The 18,045-nt window shown below is 24.1% G+C and overlaps 5 protein-coding genes and 1 non-coding gene across 12 annotated transcripts; 1 reads left to right on the top strand and 5 right to left on the bottom strand.

Moving 5' to 3' along the window:
* Positions 1-616: 616 nt before the first annotated feature.
* Positions 617-5,688, bottom strand: LOC105736478 (putative RNA-binding protein EIF1AD). 2 transcript variants are annotated; one of them, XM_031918573.2, is made up of 3 exons: positions 5,220-5,688; positions 978-1,250; positions 617-911 (listed from the first exon to the last, which is right to left on the bottom strand). In XM_031918573.2, the coding sequence occupies exons 2-3, from the start codon at positions 1,242-1,244 to the stop codon at positions 717-719; spliced, it is 462 nt and encodes a 153-aa protein (XP_031774433.1). In that variant the 5' UTR covers positions 1,245-1,250; positions 5,220-5,688; the 3' UTR covers positions 617-716. The 2 variants fall into 2 exon arrangements, with proteins under 2 accessions (XP_031774433.1, XP_031774435.2); XM_031918575.2 differs by lacking the exon at positions 5,220-5,688 and having other exon boundaries at positions 978-1,377.
* On the bottom strand, positions 1,076-5,157 carry tam (DNA polymerase gamma, catalytic subunit tam). Its single transcript, XM_012491153.3, has 2 exons — positions 1,384-5,157; positions 1,076-1,250 (listed from the first exon to the last, which is right to left on the bottom strand). Exon 1 carries the CDS (start codon positions 5,094-5,096, stop codon positions 1,449-1,451), a length of 3,648 nt encoding a protein of 1,215 aa, XP_012346607.2. The 5' UTR covers positions 5,097-5,157; the 3' UTR covers positions 1,076-1,250; positions 1,384-1,448.
* Positions 5,634-11,785, top strand: Cep97 (centrosomal protein 97kDa). Of its 4 annotated transcripts, XM_012491154.3 has the most exons (13): positions 5,634-5,708; positions 5,979-6,130; positions 6,283-6,441; positions 6,521-6,622; positions 6,772-6,968; positions 7,192-7,275; positions 7,395-7,690; positions 7,851-7,943; positions 8,432-8,623; positions 8,701-9,303; positions 9,385-9,517; positions 9,589-9,802; positions 9,911-11,785. In XM_012491154.3, exons 1-13 carry the CDS (start codon positions 5,696-5,698, stop codon positions 10,487-10,489), a joined length of 2,817 nt encoding a protein of 938 aa, XP_012346608.1. In that variant the 5' UTR covers positions 5,634-5,695; the 3' UTR covers positions 10,490-11,785. The 4 variants fall into 4 exon arrangements, with proteins under 4 accessions (XP_012346608.1, XP_086762527.1, XP_031774430.2 ...); XM_086906401.1 differs by lacking the exon at positions 7,851-7,943; XM_031918570.2 differs by lacking the exon at positions 5,634-5,708 and having other exon boundaries at positions 5,863-6,130.
* Positions 11,784-14,609, bottom strand: Cyp40 (Cyclophilin 40). Of its 3 annotated transcripts, none has more exons than XM_003696792.4 (6): positions 13,865-14,609; positions 13,621-13,758; positions 13,247-13,545; positions 13,044-13,178; positions 12,715-12,966; positions 11,784-12,642 (listed from the first exon to the last, which is right to left on the bottom strand). In XM_003696792.4, exons 1-6 carry the CDS (start codon positions 13,947-13,949, stop codon positions 12,424-12,426), a joined length of 1,128 nt encoding a protein of 375 aa, XP_003696840.1. In that variant the 5' UTR covers positions 13,950-14,609; the 3' UTR covers positions 11,784-12,423. The 3 variants fall into 3 exon arrangements, with proteins under 3 accessions (XP_003696840.1, XP_012346610.1, XP_086762530.1); XM_012491156.3 differs by having other exon boundaries at positions 13,247-13,534; positions 13,865-14,532; XM_086906404.1 differs by lacking the exon at positions 13,865-14,609 and having other exon boundaries at positions 13,247-13,534; positions 13,621-13,857.
* A 639-nt stretch (positions 14,610-15,248) lies between these two features.
* Positions 15,249-15,320, bottom strand: TRNAQ-CUG (transfer RNA glutamine (anticodon CUG)). The gene has a single exon. It is a non-coding gene; the product is annotated as a tRNA-Gln (tRNA).
* Positions 15,321-15,514: 194 nt separating this feature from the next.
* On the bottom strand, positions 15,515-17,952 carry Ndfip (Nedd4 family interacting protein). The gene is made up of 6 exons (XM_003696794.4): positions 17,761-17,952; positions 17,200-17,346; positions 16,998-17,138; positions 16,785-16,908; positions 16,488-16,673; positions 15,515-16,420 (listed from the first exon to the last, which is right to left on the bottom strand). Exons 1-6 carry the CDS (start codon positions 17,785-17,787, stop codon positions 16,317-16,319), a joined length of 729 nt encoding a protein of 242 aa, XP_003696842.1. The 5' UTR covers positions 17,788-17,952; the 3' UTR covers positions 15,515-16,316.
* Positions 17,953-18,045: the final 93 nt, after the last annotated feature.

Here is an 18,045-nt window from a genome sequence, read left to right as displayed (position 1 = left end):
TCCAATAAAATTAAATTTATATCTAATGAACAAATAGCATTTATAAATTACAAAAGAAAGTTTAAACAAAATAGAATGAAATGAATATGAAAATTAATTATAAAATAAGTATATTTATTACTATATCACTGCCTTATCTATATGACTATGATTCATTAAATATAAAAGAATTTTCGATTTATAATGCAACAGGGAGATATGATATATTTTACGATTCATGTAATTTACAAGAATATTAAAAAATATTAGTTTGTAATACTTATTTATTGTAATACAATATTTATTAAAAAAATCTTTTTTATTTAAAAAAATTATCTTTATTTCAAATATTTCTTTTAAAAAGATGAAATTTTCATTATGTTAAAAATAAATAGAATTTTTCATTTTATAATAAAACATAATTGACAAAAGGTACATTATGTATCGTATTGCAAAAATTCATATTAATCGATAAGATTAACCAGACTATGCAGCGATAATTTCTTCGATAACATTTGACTTCGTTAAAATATATAAATATAATTTTTTTTTTATTATAAAATATATATTTTTTTAATTATTATTATTATTATTATAGTGAAATAAAATAATTTGTAAACAAGTTTCAAAAGAAATATAATTTTAAAAAATATTTATTTTATTTTTTTATAGACAGTTTTATCGCTTTCATATATAAATATATATACTTTATTACTTATAATATCATTACAAAAACATTAACAAGAATCGGATTCTTCAGAACTTGTATTACTGGTATTATCTATCCTATTTTGTAATAATCTATTTTTATTTACAAAAAGATCATCTTCTTCGTTATCATTATCTTCCTTAATTGCTTTTTGCTTCGAATTTGAAATTTCATCAAATTCCTGGGGCCAACAGTTCTGTTCTCGATACCATTTTTTATGTTCCTAATAAATAAGTTTTATTTTTAAAAAATTACATTCACATAAAAATATATTTGCAATTATGCATACTCGTGTTAATATCTTAACAATTTCAGCTTTCACTTTGTCCCCTTCTGGAATTGGTTCTACCAATACAAAATCTCCTCGTTTTATCCAAATATTTTGCCTAAATTTTACTGGCATAGATACGAGATATTGAAATCCAGCTGGATTAATAACTTCATGAAGATTATTACCGCATGATTTTACAATTCGAACTATTGATTGTGATTCTGTAGGAATACTTAAGTCTTCGATTTCTTTAGTAACATACTTCCGTTTGGTTGCTTTGGACATTTTAATCTGTAAAATCAAATATAACAAAAATTCTATACACATTATATTTTAAAACAAATTTTATCATTTTTTTTTATCATCATTATTTTTTAATATTATTCAATGATTTTCAATGAACATATTTAATAAATACTTTTACATTTTATATCAATTTTATTATAATATTTGTTTTTATTTCTCATATTATTAATTAAATTCAATTTTTTATTGTTTTACAGTATGCCACGATCCTAAGGAACCTTTAGATTTATTAATAGCGGACCATATGTCCAAGCTTTCTCCTGGAAGAATTTCATACTCATTTTTTAAACCATGAGGATTCGATGGCGTAATACAATCATTTTCAGGTTCTTTACGTAAAACCGTATCTACTTCTACAGAAGTAAAAAATGCTACTGACATCGGAAGATCATTCATTCCCAATCTCGATGCACAAAATGATCGAGTTAAAAGATTAGTAATATGCATGGCAAGCGCTGCATTGTATTTATATTTTGACGGCACCAAATAGCGCACTTCATCATGAAATGATAAACAAAATCTGGCGTGGTCTTTCATAAGCCATTTCATTGAAACTAGCATTAAATGTAAAAAATCGACTGCTCCACTCTGCACTACCCAATTTATTTTTGTAGGTAAAAATTTCTCATCATTTGTTGTCTCATCACTTTCTAACGCCGCAGTTAATCTAGAATTCAAAAAAGGTGTAACAGGATGATGATTACACGCGATTTCTTCCAATCTATTAAACATTGCAGATTCTGAACCACCAATCCATTTACTTTTCTCAAACATTTCTGATATCATTTTACCGTGTAATTGTGATAATTTAAATGCTTCGTATGATGAATAACATTTATCGTTATATTTATCAATATATTCAGGTTTTAATTTATAAATCTTTTTTCCTTTTGTCATAGTAAACATTTTTCGAGATTTCGATGAAGCTTCGCTATCCGTCATGGACGGATTAAATTGTTTCAAGAGTGTCTCGGCAAATTTTTGGCCAGCACCATAAATTCTGGCGTAATTGATAATTTTAGCTTGATTTCTAGAAATTCCAATTGCTTTAGCAGTAACACTATGCATATCAGTTTCATTAGCTTTAGTACCAATTAATGTCATCCACCCAAATGGTGTAGCTCCATGAATTTTTTTGTAATAAGCATCACCTATTATGGACGAAATCCACAATTCTTGACTATCAACATCGGCGCCAACAATATTATATCCTGGTGGTGCTTGAATCATTGCTCGCAATTCAGAACCGACACGTTCAGTATCAGAATTAGATGCAGTCATCCATGTAGGCTCTACTGCTCGCCTAGTTAATGTCCCAGATACAGCTACTAAAGGTAAAATTGCTCCATGACACATTGATTTTTTAGAACTTCTAATACCATATGATAAATATGATTTCTCAAACCATATTGTAAACTGTGACATAATTCTATCCCTATTATTTCTCCAATATGATACCATTCTAGCTATTTTCAATATTTTCGCAGCACCGGTATCTGAACTAGCCAATACGTTTTCCGAAAATTTATTCAGAAAATGTCTACCCAAAGGATTACCAACTTTACAATTTTTCCCATCTTTATGAGGCAATTTAAAAAAGTAACAGCAGTTATCTATATTAGTATCGCACCAATGTGCACTGCCTTTATAAATATTAGTTAATTGAATATTAGGATTTTTCTTTTTGTTATACCAAAATTCAGTTTTATGTAGATCATTTTCCAACTCTTTATTCATTGTTGACATTGTGTATATTTCATCTGATAAATATTCTTTTTTAGGTAAAGCACACTGAGCTAAAAGCTGTTTTAAAGGTATTTTAGTTTCAATATTTAAATCATTAGTATGAGGAACTAAAATACCCCAACCTTTATCTTTTATATAATATAATGGAAAATTCTCCCATGTCAAATTTAAAAGTTTTGGAACAATTTGTTTAGAAATGCTTATATTTTGAGGGCCTGGAGACCAATTTTCATCATTTATTTTAAAACAAAGTTTTCGATACCAAGCAGGATATCCTGGCATATGTGGTAATTTTGAAGGTAAAAATTTTCTTGTCTTTGTCAAATAAGCAAATTCTTTTTCCAAAGGATCTTCTTCATCTTCATCATCTGTTAAATAACTTTGAGTTTTTGTTTCTTTTTTTCTTTTTGGATTTTGTATTTGAGATATTTTTTTTAAATTCTTTCCTGAATACTGTGCTTTTACTTTAAGCATTTGTGTACTCCAGTCTTCATTCCACATCCATAAATCTTCTTTATATTTTTCATTATGCAAAAGTTTACAAACAGCATTAGCTCTTTTAGTAAGAATAATTTTAGTTTCATAATTTAAATCTTCAAATGTAGTCTCTGATTCACTTAAATATTTTTTCCAATTAGAATTTATTGGCAGATATGCAGTACCAAGCTCTAACATTCCTGCTAAAGTAACAGGATGAGGAAATCTTTCTTCAAAAATAGGAAATAATTTACATAAAATATTATGAGTTGCAATTACATCATTTGCACAATAAATCATCAAAGAATTAAAATCATCTTTAATGTCTTTCAAAGTTCCATTCATAAATACTTCTCTGACGTTTTTACTTATTTCAGAACCACAATAAAATTTGTGAACATCTGCTAAACTGTTTAATGAAGTTCGCATCTCTAAATTAGATTTTTCTTTTATATCCTTTGTAGAATTTAAAATAGATCTCTGATAACTGTTAATTCCACCAACACATATATGAAGTGACATTGTATCAATAAATCTTAATCCTGTTTGTTTCAACCAATATTGCTCTTTAATTTTACTTCTATCAAATGATACATTATGACCAACTATAATTTTTGGTTTTTTATGAAAAGAAGTTAATTTTTCACCATGTTCAGTAACTATACTTTCCATCGGTATTAACTCATCCATAGTATATTGTTTTCCTTCAAAATTTCTACTCATACCATCAACTAGAGACTTTGATACCCAACCATACCATGCTTTATCACTTACTGCAGTTGCTAATGTTGGTAATAAACCTTCTTTAATACAAACTTCTACATCAAAAATAATAGCATCTTCTAAAGGATAATCTACTTTTTGTATGTTATCAACAGTATATCTTGTCCATCCTTCATTTAATATCCATTGATTTGGCATTTGAGGTATATTTTTCATAATATTTTTTATAAGCTTTATATAAGGTTTAATTTGTGCTTTTCCAATATTATAAAAATGTTGTTCAATATCATCTCCTTCTAAAGGAGGTATTTTAATATCAACCTTAGGAAGTCTAGTTGCATCTTCTGTTTTTATTCCATATAAATGCAAATCATTTTTTATAGATTGTATTTCTTCTTTTGATATTTTTTGTTGTTTTTCAGAATTTTTAAATATCTGTTTATGTAATGATTTTGGAAGCATTTGTATATTAATTTCATTAATTCTTACATCGCTTTCATTAATTCTTTCATTACAAATTTCTTCTTTTTTATTTTTTAATGTTTGTATATCTTTATATTCTATTAGAGCATTTTTGTAATTATTATTCATTGGTGACAAAAAACATTGTTCATAATTTTTAGATATATCAAATAAAATTTTGCATTTGTCATTTATTTGAGTTTCATTTGATGTAAGTGATGTATTAAGAATATAATCTTTATTATTAACGTTTTTATAATTTTTATTATATGAATTAGTATTTTTCTTTGAGGTTACAAGGGACTTATATTTTCTCATATTAATAATTTTTTTTGTAAATTGCTTGCCTGCAACTTCACTAATATTGCGATTTATAATAGTATATTTGTGATCATTATATATATTAATTAAATAACGTTTCATTATTAATTTAATTCTTTTACAATTTTATAATTTCGCACAAAAAACAAAGTTAACACGTGACTTTAATATTACGATACATATAAAAGATATGTTATTAATTAATTATAATACATAAAATCTTACCTGTTATTTATAAATTATATTTCAAAAAATGAATAAGAATGTTTAATGATCTAGTAATTTTAATTTAATTTGTGAACTTATGTATCAAAAGTATATAGAATTTTTAAATCGCCATATTAACATTTTTTTGAATTTTAAAATCATTCATTTATATAATTTGTTTATTATAGTTAGAAAATTTATATATTATATTATAAATATAATGTTATTATAATGTTAATTATATAACATTTTTTTATTTAAATAAAAATTAATTATATCAATTTAAATCTATTGTGAGAAAATATTATTAATAGAAATAAATGTAATTAGAAAAATGTATGATATTACGTATTATCTCATTTTTCTTATATTTTTATACAAAAATAAAGAGAAAAGTGAATATTTTAAAATATAAAATTCCCTTATTTTTTAAGTATTTACTATAGTGATTACGACGACATCTTCATAGCGTCTACCAATTTATTGTGTTCATCATGGCTTCGACGGGTTAGCAAAAATTTAATATTTATATTATACAATTCTTATACTAATTGTCTTCTTAAAAACAATTTAGATATTTCTAAAATATTTTGATTTTTTACAAGTTTTGTAAATTTAATTTATATATATATATATATATATATATATAAAGAATGCTACAATTTTATTGCGTTCTTATACTTGCTTTTTGACATTTTCTGTTATTTTATGTTTAGATATTTATGTGTTTATTTAAATTAATAACAGTGAAACACTGTATTAACTTAACTTATACAGAATCCTTAGTATGCGATACACTCGATCTAAGTGGTCAAGGTCTAAAGAAGCTTCCTCGTTGTCCATCTGATGCAGATATTAGCACATTGATCATTGACGATAATGAACTTCAGCGTCTTGATAATCTTGATTCTTATCATAGAATTACCAAGGTAATATATTTATGATAGCATATATGACATAAAATTTATGTATATATATTATATATATTTATTTATTTTTATGATATATCATGTAAATATTAATTATTACTTTTAATATGTTGAATTGATCAATTAAAATTTTTATAATTAAATTATTTCAGCTATCAATAGTAAGGAATCAATTGCTACGTATGTATGGAGTATCGAAGTTACATAATCTTGTAACTCTTAATCTAGCAAATAATGGTATTTTAACCATAGAAGGTATAAAGGATATGATAAATTTACATACACTTTGTTTAGCTGGTAATAACATAAAGGTATAAATATAAGTTTTTAATATATTTAATGTGATATTATAAATTATTCAATCTTTATAACATTATATTAATCTATTAGTCTATTGAACATTTGCATACAAATACTAAGTTGGAGCATTTGGACTTGTCTGAAAATAGTATCAGTCATATCTCAGACATATCTTATCTACGAAACTTAAAAGTAATTATAAATATTAAAATTTAAAATTTGTTTTTTTTTCAATTATATTGAATATATAATATTATATAATATTATAATAATATAATATAATATAATAATAAAATATATTATCTTTAATCTTAATTCTAATAAAATTAATGATATTTTAGGAATTGTTTCTACATAACAATCGTATAATAACATTAAGGCAATGTGAACGCTATTTACCTACTTCTTTAGAAACATTTACATTGGCAAATAATAATATTACTGATTTAAATGAAATGTCACATTTAGCTAATTTAAAAAATTTAATAAATTTTTCAATAGCTAATAATCCATGTGTCAGTATGACAGGTAATAGTACGTATCCTTTTTATATGTAATTATATAATTTATGTTAATAATGTTAATTTAGATTTTAGAAATCAGATTAAATAGCAGAAATATTTATAACATTTTCATTATTCTGGATGTTATCTTATAGAGTTATTTTTTATCTATCAAATATGCTTGTAGAGAGCTCTAAGTATAAAAAATATTTATAACTGTAGATTTACAGCTATAGTTTCTTAACAAATAGCTTATAGTGGTTTTGATTATCGACCTTTTGTTATCAATTGGTGTATGAGCTTGAAATCAATTGATGGCTATCCTGTTGATCCTATTGAAAGGTAGGTGTCTTTTTAGATTTAATTAGTCATGATATATAATTATATTATTACATATTTAAGTATACAGAATTTTATTTAGTTCAAAAAATTAAAATTTATTTGAAATTATGGTCACTCAGTTTAAAAGCAGAGTGGCTATATTCTCAGGGACGTGGTAGACAATTTCGTGTTGGCGAACATGCACTACTTGCACAGTATTTAGCATCAGTTTGCCCACTATCTGGCGAATCTCTAGAAAATGAAACAGACAGAAAGCTAAGGCTGATTTTAAGTAAAGCACAACATCACCAACAACAATTAAATCAACAAAGTGATACTGGAAGTGTGCACAGCTTAAGTAGCGTCGGAATGAGTCCTTCTCCAGCCACTAGGCGTAGACTTAGTCATAACAGGACAGGTTCTCCTAGACGTGCCAGTGAGTTAATATTAATCCTTGATTTTATTTATTATTATTGTGAATACAATAAAAATTTGTTTAAAGTTTTCTTATTAATTATAAAACGTGGACTAGTAGTGATGTACACTTTCCAGTCGTCATGCATTTATATATTCTAGTTATAATGTATTTTCTCTAGTTGCACCAATGTTGACATACTATGAAGATAAATGCTTACAATCGCCAAAATTTTATGAAGCAAAATACTGTGTGTGCCATTCACCTTGTAAAGGTATCCAAAGTCAAAATGAAAATTAATCATACACGACAATTGCATTATAAGCATGTGTAAAAATCTAAGATAAATATTATTTATAATTTAAAACTTAGAATTAAGTAATAATAAAAATATAATATAGTACATTTTGAAACAATTTTATCTTGGATTAATGCATATGTTTATCTCTTCTATGCCTATAGTATATAGTACATTTTTATATAATTACGTTTTTAAGCTTATAGCGCAAATGACTTTGGAGAATGAAAAATTGCAATGTTATGATAATAATGCTAATTAGAAAATTTGTTTAGCATATTAGTATTTGACGATTTGGAAATATATTTCACATAGTTCACAATTTTTATCTTATTTACTCATAGTTAAATTATTAATTATTTGCATGCTTCTGCCTTAGTAATAAATATATAAATACAATTAAATATATAATAATTAATAAAATTAAAAACTTATAAATATAAAAATAGATGATATTTAATTAGGTTCATCAAGAAATTCATTAAGAATAAGATCACCAGATAGAATGGTATCTAGCTGTCATACTGATGCTATAGTTTCTTCATGCCATACATTATTACCTGAAGATCAGGAATCCTTAATGACTCAAAGTTTGGATCCAAATATGCTTTGCAGTACTTTAAACAATAAAGTATTAAATTCTGTTGATACAGAAGGTATGTAATAAATGTTATCAATTATTAGCATTTGTATTTGTATTTTTTAAATAAACTTACATTAACTTGATTTGCAGAAACATCAAGTCCTTTACAAGCTGCAACAAAACTAGTACCAGTTCCAGAATCTTTAATGAGTCCAGATTTTCGTCCACCGTCTGGTCTTTCTCGAGTTTTAGCAAAAACTCCACCAAGTAAATTAACATCACCATGTCAAATTACAGTGCCAAACAAATCTACTTGTGATGGAGACAGCAAAGCAATTCCCATAATAAATACAGTAAATCCAATGGCAAAAACAAATCTAACTTCTATTAAAGCAAATGCACTTGTAAAAAGTAATTCGGCAACAAATTGTACTGCTGGAAAACCAAATATTGCTAAACCTATTATTACAAATACTAGTAATAAATGTCCTCATAGTGTGAAAATTAATAATTATGTTCAAAGCAAAACATTGCCTGCCAAACGAAATACAAAAAATTCACCAAATTTAGGCAGAAATATACAAAGACCAAAGAGTACAAATGATAAAGTTAAAAGCAATATTATTAAAAAAAATGGAGATGGTGATGCTGATAATGCTACTCAAAGTAGTGATGAAGATAGCGAAGTATGTCAAGCAAAATTAGATAGTATTCGACATAGAGCTATTCAACGAAGACAAGAAGACAATAAAGGTAATTATTTTTTTTCTTTTTTTTTAATGAATGTAAAAATATAACTTTTTAGAGTAAAGTAATTTTTTATTTCTAAAATAGATCAAGATGAAGCTGAAAAAGCAGCAATATGTATTCAAAGAATGTGGAGAGGATATCATACAAGAAATCTTAATAAAAAAGCAACTACTATATTGAAAACTATTGAAATGATAAGAACAAATAAGTATATTCAGTATGATCATTTTCTCTTTAATTCAATTTAATGTCTTTCCCAAAATATTGTATAATTTATTGATCTTTTAGGAAATTAACTACTGATATGGAAGCCACTAGAACTGCTTTAGAAAGTGAACATAAGCTACAGTTATTGCAAATGCAAGCAATTAATGCATTGTGGAAAAAAGTTGTTAGTCTTCAACCTAATCGAGATTCTACAAATAATGACAATGAAAATATTGCACAAAATGTAGATGTTGTAACTAATTTAACACAAACATGTAATTTATTGCATAGTCAGGTAACATATCAATTATATTTTTATAATTATATTTAAAATATTAATAATTTAAAAATCATTAAAAATCTGCTATATTTATATATTTCTATAAATTTACTATATATATAGGTTCAACAATTACAAGATTCCATGTCAGAAATTAAGCGATGTATGTCGAGTATGCAATCGAAATCAAATCTTATTGATAATGGTGTTGCAACTCAAACAGAAATCTCAGCTGTTCATACTCCGGCAGGTGAAGAAAATTTATTTCCCTATGCTCGTCCACATAGACCACAAACATTACCAATTCATCAAACAATTCATGAAGGAAATGAAAATAAAAGTTTTGCATCTAATTTGATCGATAGCGTTTTAAAAAAAGTATCTCAATCCACTGATACGACAGATGATGAAGTTAATACTGATATTCTAAACTCTAATGAAAATCCCGAAGTGTTAAATTCAAATGATCATCCTGATATGTTTAAAAGTTGTGAAGAGATTATAGAACCTGATTTCAAGGATATAGTAGAACATGATGTAAAAAATGAATATGATGTAATTGATAATGCTGTTATAAATGGTGAAGTTTGTGAAGAAACATTATGTAAAGAATTGCACAATTTAATTGAAACAGAAATTACAACAGAAAATTGTATGAATTTGAAAAAGGAAAATAGTTCAGAAGAAATTGAAAAGGAATAACTTTAATCTGAAAAAGCATATAGAAAATAATAAGAAAAAGAATAAAGGTGCAAAGTTAAAAGCCTTGAACAAAAATAATAAGAAACAAACATAAATTTTAATGAATAATCTAATGTATGAATGAATGAATTAATCTGAGAAAACATATAGAAAATAATAACAAAAAGAATGAAGGTGTAAAGTTAAAAGCCTTAAACAAAAGTAATAAGAAACAAACAACAAATTTCAATGGATAATCTAACGTATGAATGAATGACATTAATACATTTTTAGCTTAAAATACTCATTGTACATAAGTTCAAAAACTAGTCTTAATTATATTCAGGTAACAAAATTTAATGCTTTTAATTATATTGTATCTATAATATTTTAAAATCAAACTCATCAAAGTTCAAAAGATTATCATAGAATACATTTAAAAAGAAAAAGTACCAAAGACATAGTTTTAAACAATCATTTCATTAAGTTAATTTATTATGTACATCGTGGTCGTTAAAGCAATTTTGAAATTTTTCCGTCCACATATCTGGCTTTTGCAAAGTTCATCGATGTACAAAATGTATTAAGAATGTTATATGTCTTACAAAAAGCTTTGTCCCTTCTTTAAAATATCAAAAATATTACTGTACAGGAGAAATTATGTATTTAATGTCATGAATTCCAATGTCAAAATTCGTCAATTCTCAGATTGAAATATTTATAAGCACACAAATAAGAATTTTGATATATGATACATTCCTTAATATTGCAGAATATTTTTAAGTTTTGCTAAGAAGTTTCTTGGATAATATTATCTAGATAATTATTGTTTTGTATGTATTTATTTTTTTATTTATTTATTTATTTAAAAGTATAAATTCTAGAAAGAATCAATGTTATTCTAAAATGTAGGTAATAATGAAAACATTTTTAATCTAGTCACTACAAAAACTCCTACATATAATTGCTGTAGATATTAACTAAAACTTGTTACATAGATATACAGTGTTACTAAAACAAATAAAATCTTTCAACGAAAATGAATTAATTGTTAAAAAATGAGTTTTTGTTTATTACAAAGGACGCTACAAAAATTTGTTTATATGTATATTAATTAAGTTTTATTATTAAAAACATTTCCATAAAATAAATCATATTGTAAGAATATTATTACAATGAAAGAAACTATATGTGAGCTCTTACTAAAACTGTCTTAAAATTTATTTTGGGTGACTACGTCACATAAGACATTCACAATGCTCAGAATTGTTAAGAACTTAATATAAATGTTAAATAAATAAGTCGTACACATGAATAGATGTTTGTAATAATATTTACTCTTTTATATAATTGATTTCTGTACATGATCTATTTAGTCTGTTCCCTCCATTATAATATCCTAAAATTTTATATTGGAATGCATTTTTTTAAATTATGATAAAAAAATAATTATTCAAATATAATTAAATTTTTATAACAACAAAGTTTACTATACAAAATGGATATTTAATGTGATATAAGCATGCTTCACATGTTCCTTTTATACTTAATAACTTTTAACAAAATATATACAAAATATATTTTTAACAGAACAATATTCACAGCAATATATTTTCAACACACAATTATAATGCTTTTACTTCTTCTTGTACATTGTACATGAAGATTGTTATTGAATAATAAAAATGCTTAAATGAAAATAAATGATATTTATCAAAAAAATAAAAATGAATATCGGTATTTATTTAAGATATTTTTTTTTATGTACAAATTTTTTTTAATAATTTTAGCTAAAATACAATTACTTTACAATGTTTTTTTATTTTATTAATGTTTTTTTAAAAAAAACATTAATATATAAAAATGATTTTACTTTTATTATTTTTAATTTAAAATATAGATAAAAAATATATTTACACAATTTTATTTTATAAAATACTAAATAAAAAATATTTTCATTTAAACATTCTTTGACAAGAAGCTTTTTCAATTACTAGGTATGAATTCATAACTCTTTTAACTTTATCAATCTCTAATAAAATATCTTTATTATTAGGAGATTCTAATAATGCTTGTTTTAAATCTGCTAAACCTAAATCATATTCATTTAACCCCATATGTGCCTGACTTCTCCGAAATAAAGCTTTACTATTGTTTTTCTCCAATTGTAAAACCTAAATATAAAATTGTTATTAGATACTTCAAAATATTCTTACTCTCTAAACTTATATTCAATTATATTTTACCTTTGAACAAAGCTTTAAAGCTTCACGATAATCCTTTTCTTTCAATTTAACAGCAGCAAGATTAAGTAATAGGGTTACTTTAATATTCATTATTAATTCATTAGAATCAGATATGTCTATTGTCTTTATCATCCACTTGTAATATCGTAATGCTTTTTTATATTTTCTGCCTGCATCTACATAATTTTTTCGTAAGAAATAATAATTTCCTGAATCTTTTATCTTCTTAATAACTTCCATCATATATTTGTACTATAAATATCCATAAATGTGAAAAATAATTACAAAAATAATTCTTTTCCAGAAATATATATAATAAAGGTTCTTACATCAAGTTGTTTAATATGTCTAGAATAATTCCAATCTTCTGGCCAAGGAGTAAATACATCTTCTGTACCATCATTTTCTTCCATACCCCAATTTTGATCTCCTTTTAATTCACCACAATCAATTATATATATTTTCTATAATAAAAAATATTCATGGAATTAATAATTAAATTCAAATACAAAAAATTAAAATATTTGTTTACCTCAACTGGTATATCATTAACTGTTTTAATTTGAGATACTTCTAATACAACACCCATTCCTTTTAAAACTTTACCAAATACTACATTGGTATTATCCAAATGTGAAGTAGCTGAAATAGTAATTATAAACTGAGAACTATTGCTATTTGGATAACCTTCATTTACCATGCTTAGTAATCCTCCTGATGAATGAGTGAGCCCAAAATGTTCATCTTCAAATTTTATTCCATATATACTTTCTCCGCTTGTTCCATTAAAATTTATTATATCTCCACCTTGGATCATAACCTGTGATAATACTAAACCATACAAAACTTCTTCATTAAATATTAATCTTTTTATATCATTTTTAGAAAATATTATTTTTATTATACCTTTATGAAATGTTGATCCTTTATAATGTAACTTTTTACCATTAATTCCAATACCTTTTTCTCCAGTACACAAAGCACGAAAATTTTCTGCTGTTCGAGGTACAACATCCTTAAAAAGTTCTATCACAACTCTTCCAACTGTATTACATTAATTATTTTTAAATTCAAATTAAATAAAATATAAAAAAAGAATATTAATATACATTAAAAATTGACTTGTTTATTTTTATGATTATAACCCTACCTTTTTCAGATTCAATTGCTATATCTAAAAACACAATTGGATTTTTTTTACAATTATTGTTTTCATTTGTTAATGAAATTTCCATATTTTAACTAATAATATTTATCCATATATGAATTAGATTTTTCAAATCTTGTTTGCTTATTAAGTCTACTACCATAAACGTGTTATATCATAGATTTAACATCTTATGAAACTTTTTGTTATGTGAATTGAAATTCTGATTTTAAAAAAATTAGTAATTTTATTGTTCTATATAATTTAAAATGATGAGTTCAGATATGATACAGAATAAATCTAATATATTCTAATATATTCTAATACATTCAATATATATTTCTTTTCCCAACATGAGAAAAAAAGGACTCATTTGTTATTTTATATATATTATTCTTAAGCTTGAGCTTAGAATAAAATTAAATTTCAAAAAAAAAAAAAAATGGAACAAATATTCCATTATAGAATATTTTGTAAGCATATATGAAATATTGTATTTCATACATGATTATATTTACATAAACTAATATGAAATAAATTATTAGAATAGTAATTTTACATTAAAGATTCAGATACATTGTAATTTTAAAAGAGAAATTAAGAAAATGTCAATTGATATTCTGTACCTCGTAAATAATCACGTGCTAAGAATAAATAAAGACAAGAAGACCATAATGAGAAAAAGATAGAAATAGAATAAAAATATAGAAATCAGCGCCATCTCTAGATTGTTGAAAATAAAACGCATATAGACAAAGATTGCAAATAATAGAAAAAGAATGAAGATAGAACGAGAATTGATCACCAGCTCTATCTGAGAAGATAGATCGGTATTTGCACGATCGGTATTTCAGAAGATGAAACAAAGTTTCATTAAATGATAAATTTATCTTATTTCTCATTTATGATTCATGAATCAATATTATCAAAATTAATAATTATATAAATATTATAAAATTTATAAAACATCTAATCTTTTAGAATTTAAAACTCATTTAAAATATTAATATAATAGTTTGTCAAAATATTAATATTATTTTTTTTAAGCATTAGTTTTAATAAGAATTTATTATTATTTTAATATCAAATGTTCAGTGATGGTTTATCATTTTATTTTATATTATAGTAATATAAAGAACAATTATGCATAGAATATTATATAAACATGTATTGAATTTTATATCTATATTATATTTAGTTTAGGACTGTTCTATGTTATTGATAAATAACCCCACTCTTAATACTTATATTATTTTATTTTCTTAATTTTAATATCAGTTTTTTTTTATTTTGAATGATAAAATTTACATCGTTTATATTTATTATAGCGAATTTCTTGACAAAAAGCTTATTTGAATTTATTATGATAGCAAAATAACATCGAAGAAGGTCCCACCGAGATTTGAACTCGGATCGCTGGATTCAGAGTCCAGAGTGCTAACCATTACACCATGGGACCTTTTCTGTATACTTTTCATTTATATATTATATAAATTTAAAAATTATCATATTTAAAAAAAATATATATATACAAATATCTATTACTTCATATATTTTATAATTAAAATATAATTTATAATAATTTAAATCTGAGTTAAAATCAATACGAAAAAATATATTTACATAATTGTGGATAAAAAAATATAAGACACATTAGCTTTTTATATTGTTGTAATAAGTATATAACAATGAAGTTTTTGACAGTATAACATATAATGCATATATGTAGATTTGCAGCAATTCTTTTATACATTTATGTATGTGTACATATCATATATATATATATATATATACCCATACATCTGTATAATTTATATGAGTAACTTATATTTTCAAATTCAATAAGAATTCTCTCTATAAATTATAATAATATACAAACAAGCAATTCATATTATCAGTATATAGATCATATTCAAAATTCTAAAAGCTTATCTAGTACTAACAGGTATTACACAATATCACTATTAGAACTTTTATATTTTAATACCTGTCTAAGGACAATGATTATATGTTTTCCCCTTTCCAAAATAAATTTTTTACTCATGATTTTAATTTTATAAGTAATGAATTTATACATTCTAAACATTTTGAAGCAATTCATATTTAAATGAATAATATATAAATTAATGTATAATATCTCACATTAAAGCATTGTCCATACTATTTGAGCAATAAAAATTTACATTTTATTTTATATATGTGACACTAATACATAAAATAGTGTGCAAAAATTATCTTATTTCTGTTTTTATCTTGCCTTGTTTATCTCATATGTAAGTGTATAAGCAAATTTGGCAAATAGTTTTAATAATTTTAATTTTTTTCTAATAGAATAATATATAGCCAATATAAAGTAATGTTTTTAAAGGGTGTAGATTATATATTGTACAAATACAACCCCAAATAGAAATGTTTTTTCTAAAGCCAAGTTACATAAAGGTGCAGGTTTAATGGCTTAATAAAAAAATAGTAAACGTTCCTGAGCACTTCCAGGTAATAATCTCCAACCACGTTTAATGTTCAAATATTGAACAATAGCTCGTGCACAAATCAAAACTCCTAAAAATTAAATGAATTTTATATTAATACAAATATATAGGAATAATATCAATAACAAAATACTAACCAAATCCCATTATCAACCACCATAGCCATGAATTTTCACGTGATGCAAGATCAGTGGAATGTTTAACAATTAGAGTCCATTTTGTCAAAGATAGACCAAAACCAGATAGTGCTCCATATCGAGATGCAATTGTATGACAGAAACACATCAAAAGTAAAAATCCAATCCAATTAAACAAAAATGCAACTGTAATAAGAAATTTATATAAAATATATATATTTTTATTTTTTAGTATAAGATATAGCAAACTGATTAAATATTTTAAAAATTTTATCAATATTTATATTTAAAATTTACCCAAAAATGCTGTAAAGAACATAAAATCAGTGCCAAGTAAACCACTTTCTGGATCTCCTTCTGCAGCTTCAGTATCTATAGCCAGAATTGTTAAAGGCCTTGGTGATGTTCTAATATTTTCAGGCTATAAAATGTTAATTAATGGTATAATGTATATTTAATTTTTAGTAATATTATTATTAGTAATAATAATGTAATTTTAAAATTATTTACCATGTGCATTTGAGGATAAGGTTCCCCTTGTAATGTTTTTTCTCGTTGTACTTCTTCATAACTAGGTAATTTTGTGGCTACTTCATACGGTGGTGGAGCAGAAAAATCTGCCTTTGGAGGTGGAATTTCTTCTCCTTCAGCCTATAATTATAATTTTTTTAATAATAATTTTTAAATATATAATAATAAATTTATATCATACCATTCGATTTTCAATTGAAGTTTGTGCTGCAGCAATATTTCCTGAATTAATTATATCATTCTGCATAATTGGTAAAGTTACAGTTAATGTAGGTATTTCATTTTGAGATGATGGTTCTCCATTTGAATTACTGTTTGTTTGTAAAGGCTAAAATTAAGTTATAATCACTCATCTTTAATATATTTCATAAGAATTACACTTAAATAGATCATATTTTTAATATCACTAAAAATGTTATTTTTTCTTAATCCCCAATATTAAGAAAATTTAAATAATATAACAAAAAAAAGATAGTTTTTATTAGACTTAATTTTTTATATGAAATTACTTTCAAAAAACAAACGACAATTGCACAGGACAATGTTTTTATCAACATTTGCATGCCAGTATTCATGCACAAGTGATATTATAATATATAGAAATATTATTTTGATAAATATAAAATATATTTATTAAATAAAAAACATATTGGCAATTGGAGACAAATTGTAAATTATTCATTAGCGTATTTAAAATATTGCACATGATAAATATATTATGTTCATCATTTATAAAACATACCATATTATAATGAATATTACTATCCATTTCTGATGAAATTTATATAAATCGCGAGTAAATTATTTTTGATATTTAGAGAAAATAAAAATACTGTTTTTGTAAGTAACGCTTCTTTCTTAGCCAGCAAAAGTTCTTACAATCGATGGCTGACAGCTGGCAAAGCTGTATCGCCGTGAATATAGATTTCTTTGCATTTTCACGTCTATCATTATCCTTATCGAACACTTAATTTTTTCTATTTATTAGCAAATATTTATTTTTTTATAATAAAATTTATAATATTAT

Source organism: Apis florea, unplaced genomic scaffold (assembly GCF_048593485.1).
Source record: "Apis florea isolate Af1SG1 unplaced genomic scaffold, ASM4859348v1 contig_2495_pilon, whole genome shotgun sequence".
NCBI classification, from domain to species: Eukaryota; Metazoa; Arthropoda; class Insecta; order Hymenoptera; family Apidae; genus Apis; species Apis florea.
The sequence above is the reverse complement of the archived record's forward strand: the minus strand, read 5'-3'. Positions and strand labels throughout refer to the sequence as shown.

Bases quoted from the DNA above. Each gene is read 5' to 3' on its own strand.
- Cyp40 (XM_003696792.4), bottom strand. From the start codon at position 13,949: ATGGAAATTTCATTAACAAATGAAAACAATAATTGTAAAAAAAATCCA. The intron at 13,546-13,620 runs GTATAATAAAAA...TGTATGGTTTAG, and splicing joins AGGATCAACATTTCATAAAG to TATTATCACAGGTTATGATC. The intron at 12,967-13,043 runs GTAAGAACCTTT...GGATATTTATAG, and splicing joins GACATATTAAACAACTTGAT to TACAAATATATGATGGAAGT.
- Cep97 (XM_031918570.2), top strand. From the start codon at position 5,924: ATGTGTTTATTTAAATTAATAACAGTGAAACACTGTATTAACTTAACT. The intron at 6,969-7,191 runs GTATCCTTTTTA...AATAGCTTATAG, and splicing joins AGTATGACAGGTAATAGTAC to TGGTTTTGATTATCGACCTT. The intron at 7,691-7,850 runs GTGAGTTAATAT...TATTTTCTCTAG, and splicing joins AGGTTCTCCTAGACGTGCCA to TTGCACCAATGTTGACATAC.
- LOC105736478 (XM_031918575.2), bottom strand. From the start codon at position 1,286: ATGTGTATAGAATTTTTGTTATATTTGATTTTACAGATTAAAATGTCC. The intron at 912-977 runs GTATGCATAATT...CTTATTTATTAG, and splicing joins TTGTTAAGATATTAACACGA to GAACATAAAAAATGGTATCG.
- Ndfip (XM_003696794.4), bottom strand. From the start codon at position 17,787: ATGGATAGTAATATTCATTATAATATG. The intron at 17,347-17,760 runs GTATGTTTTATA...ACTTAATTTTAG, and splicing joins GTAATATTCATTATAATATG to CCTTTACAAACAAACAGTAA. The intron at 17,139-17,199 runs GTATGATATAAA...TTATAATTATAG, and splicing joins CTTCAATTGAAAATCGAATG to GCTGAAGGAGAAGAAATTCC.
- tam (XM_012491153.3), bottom strand. From the start codon at position 5,096: ATGAAACGTTATTTAATTAATATATATAATGATCACAAATATACTATT.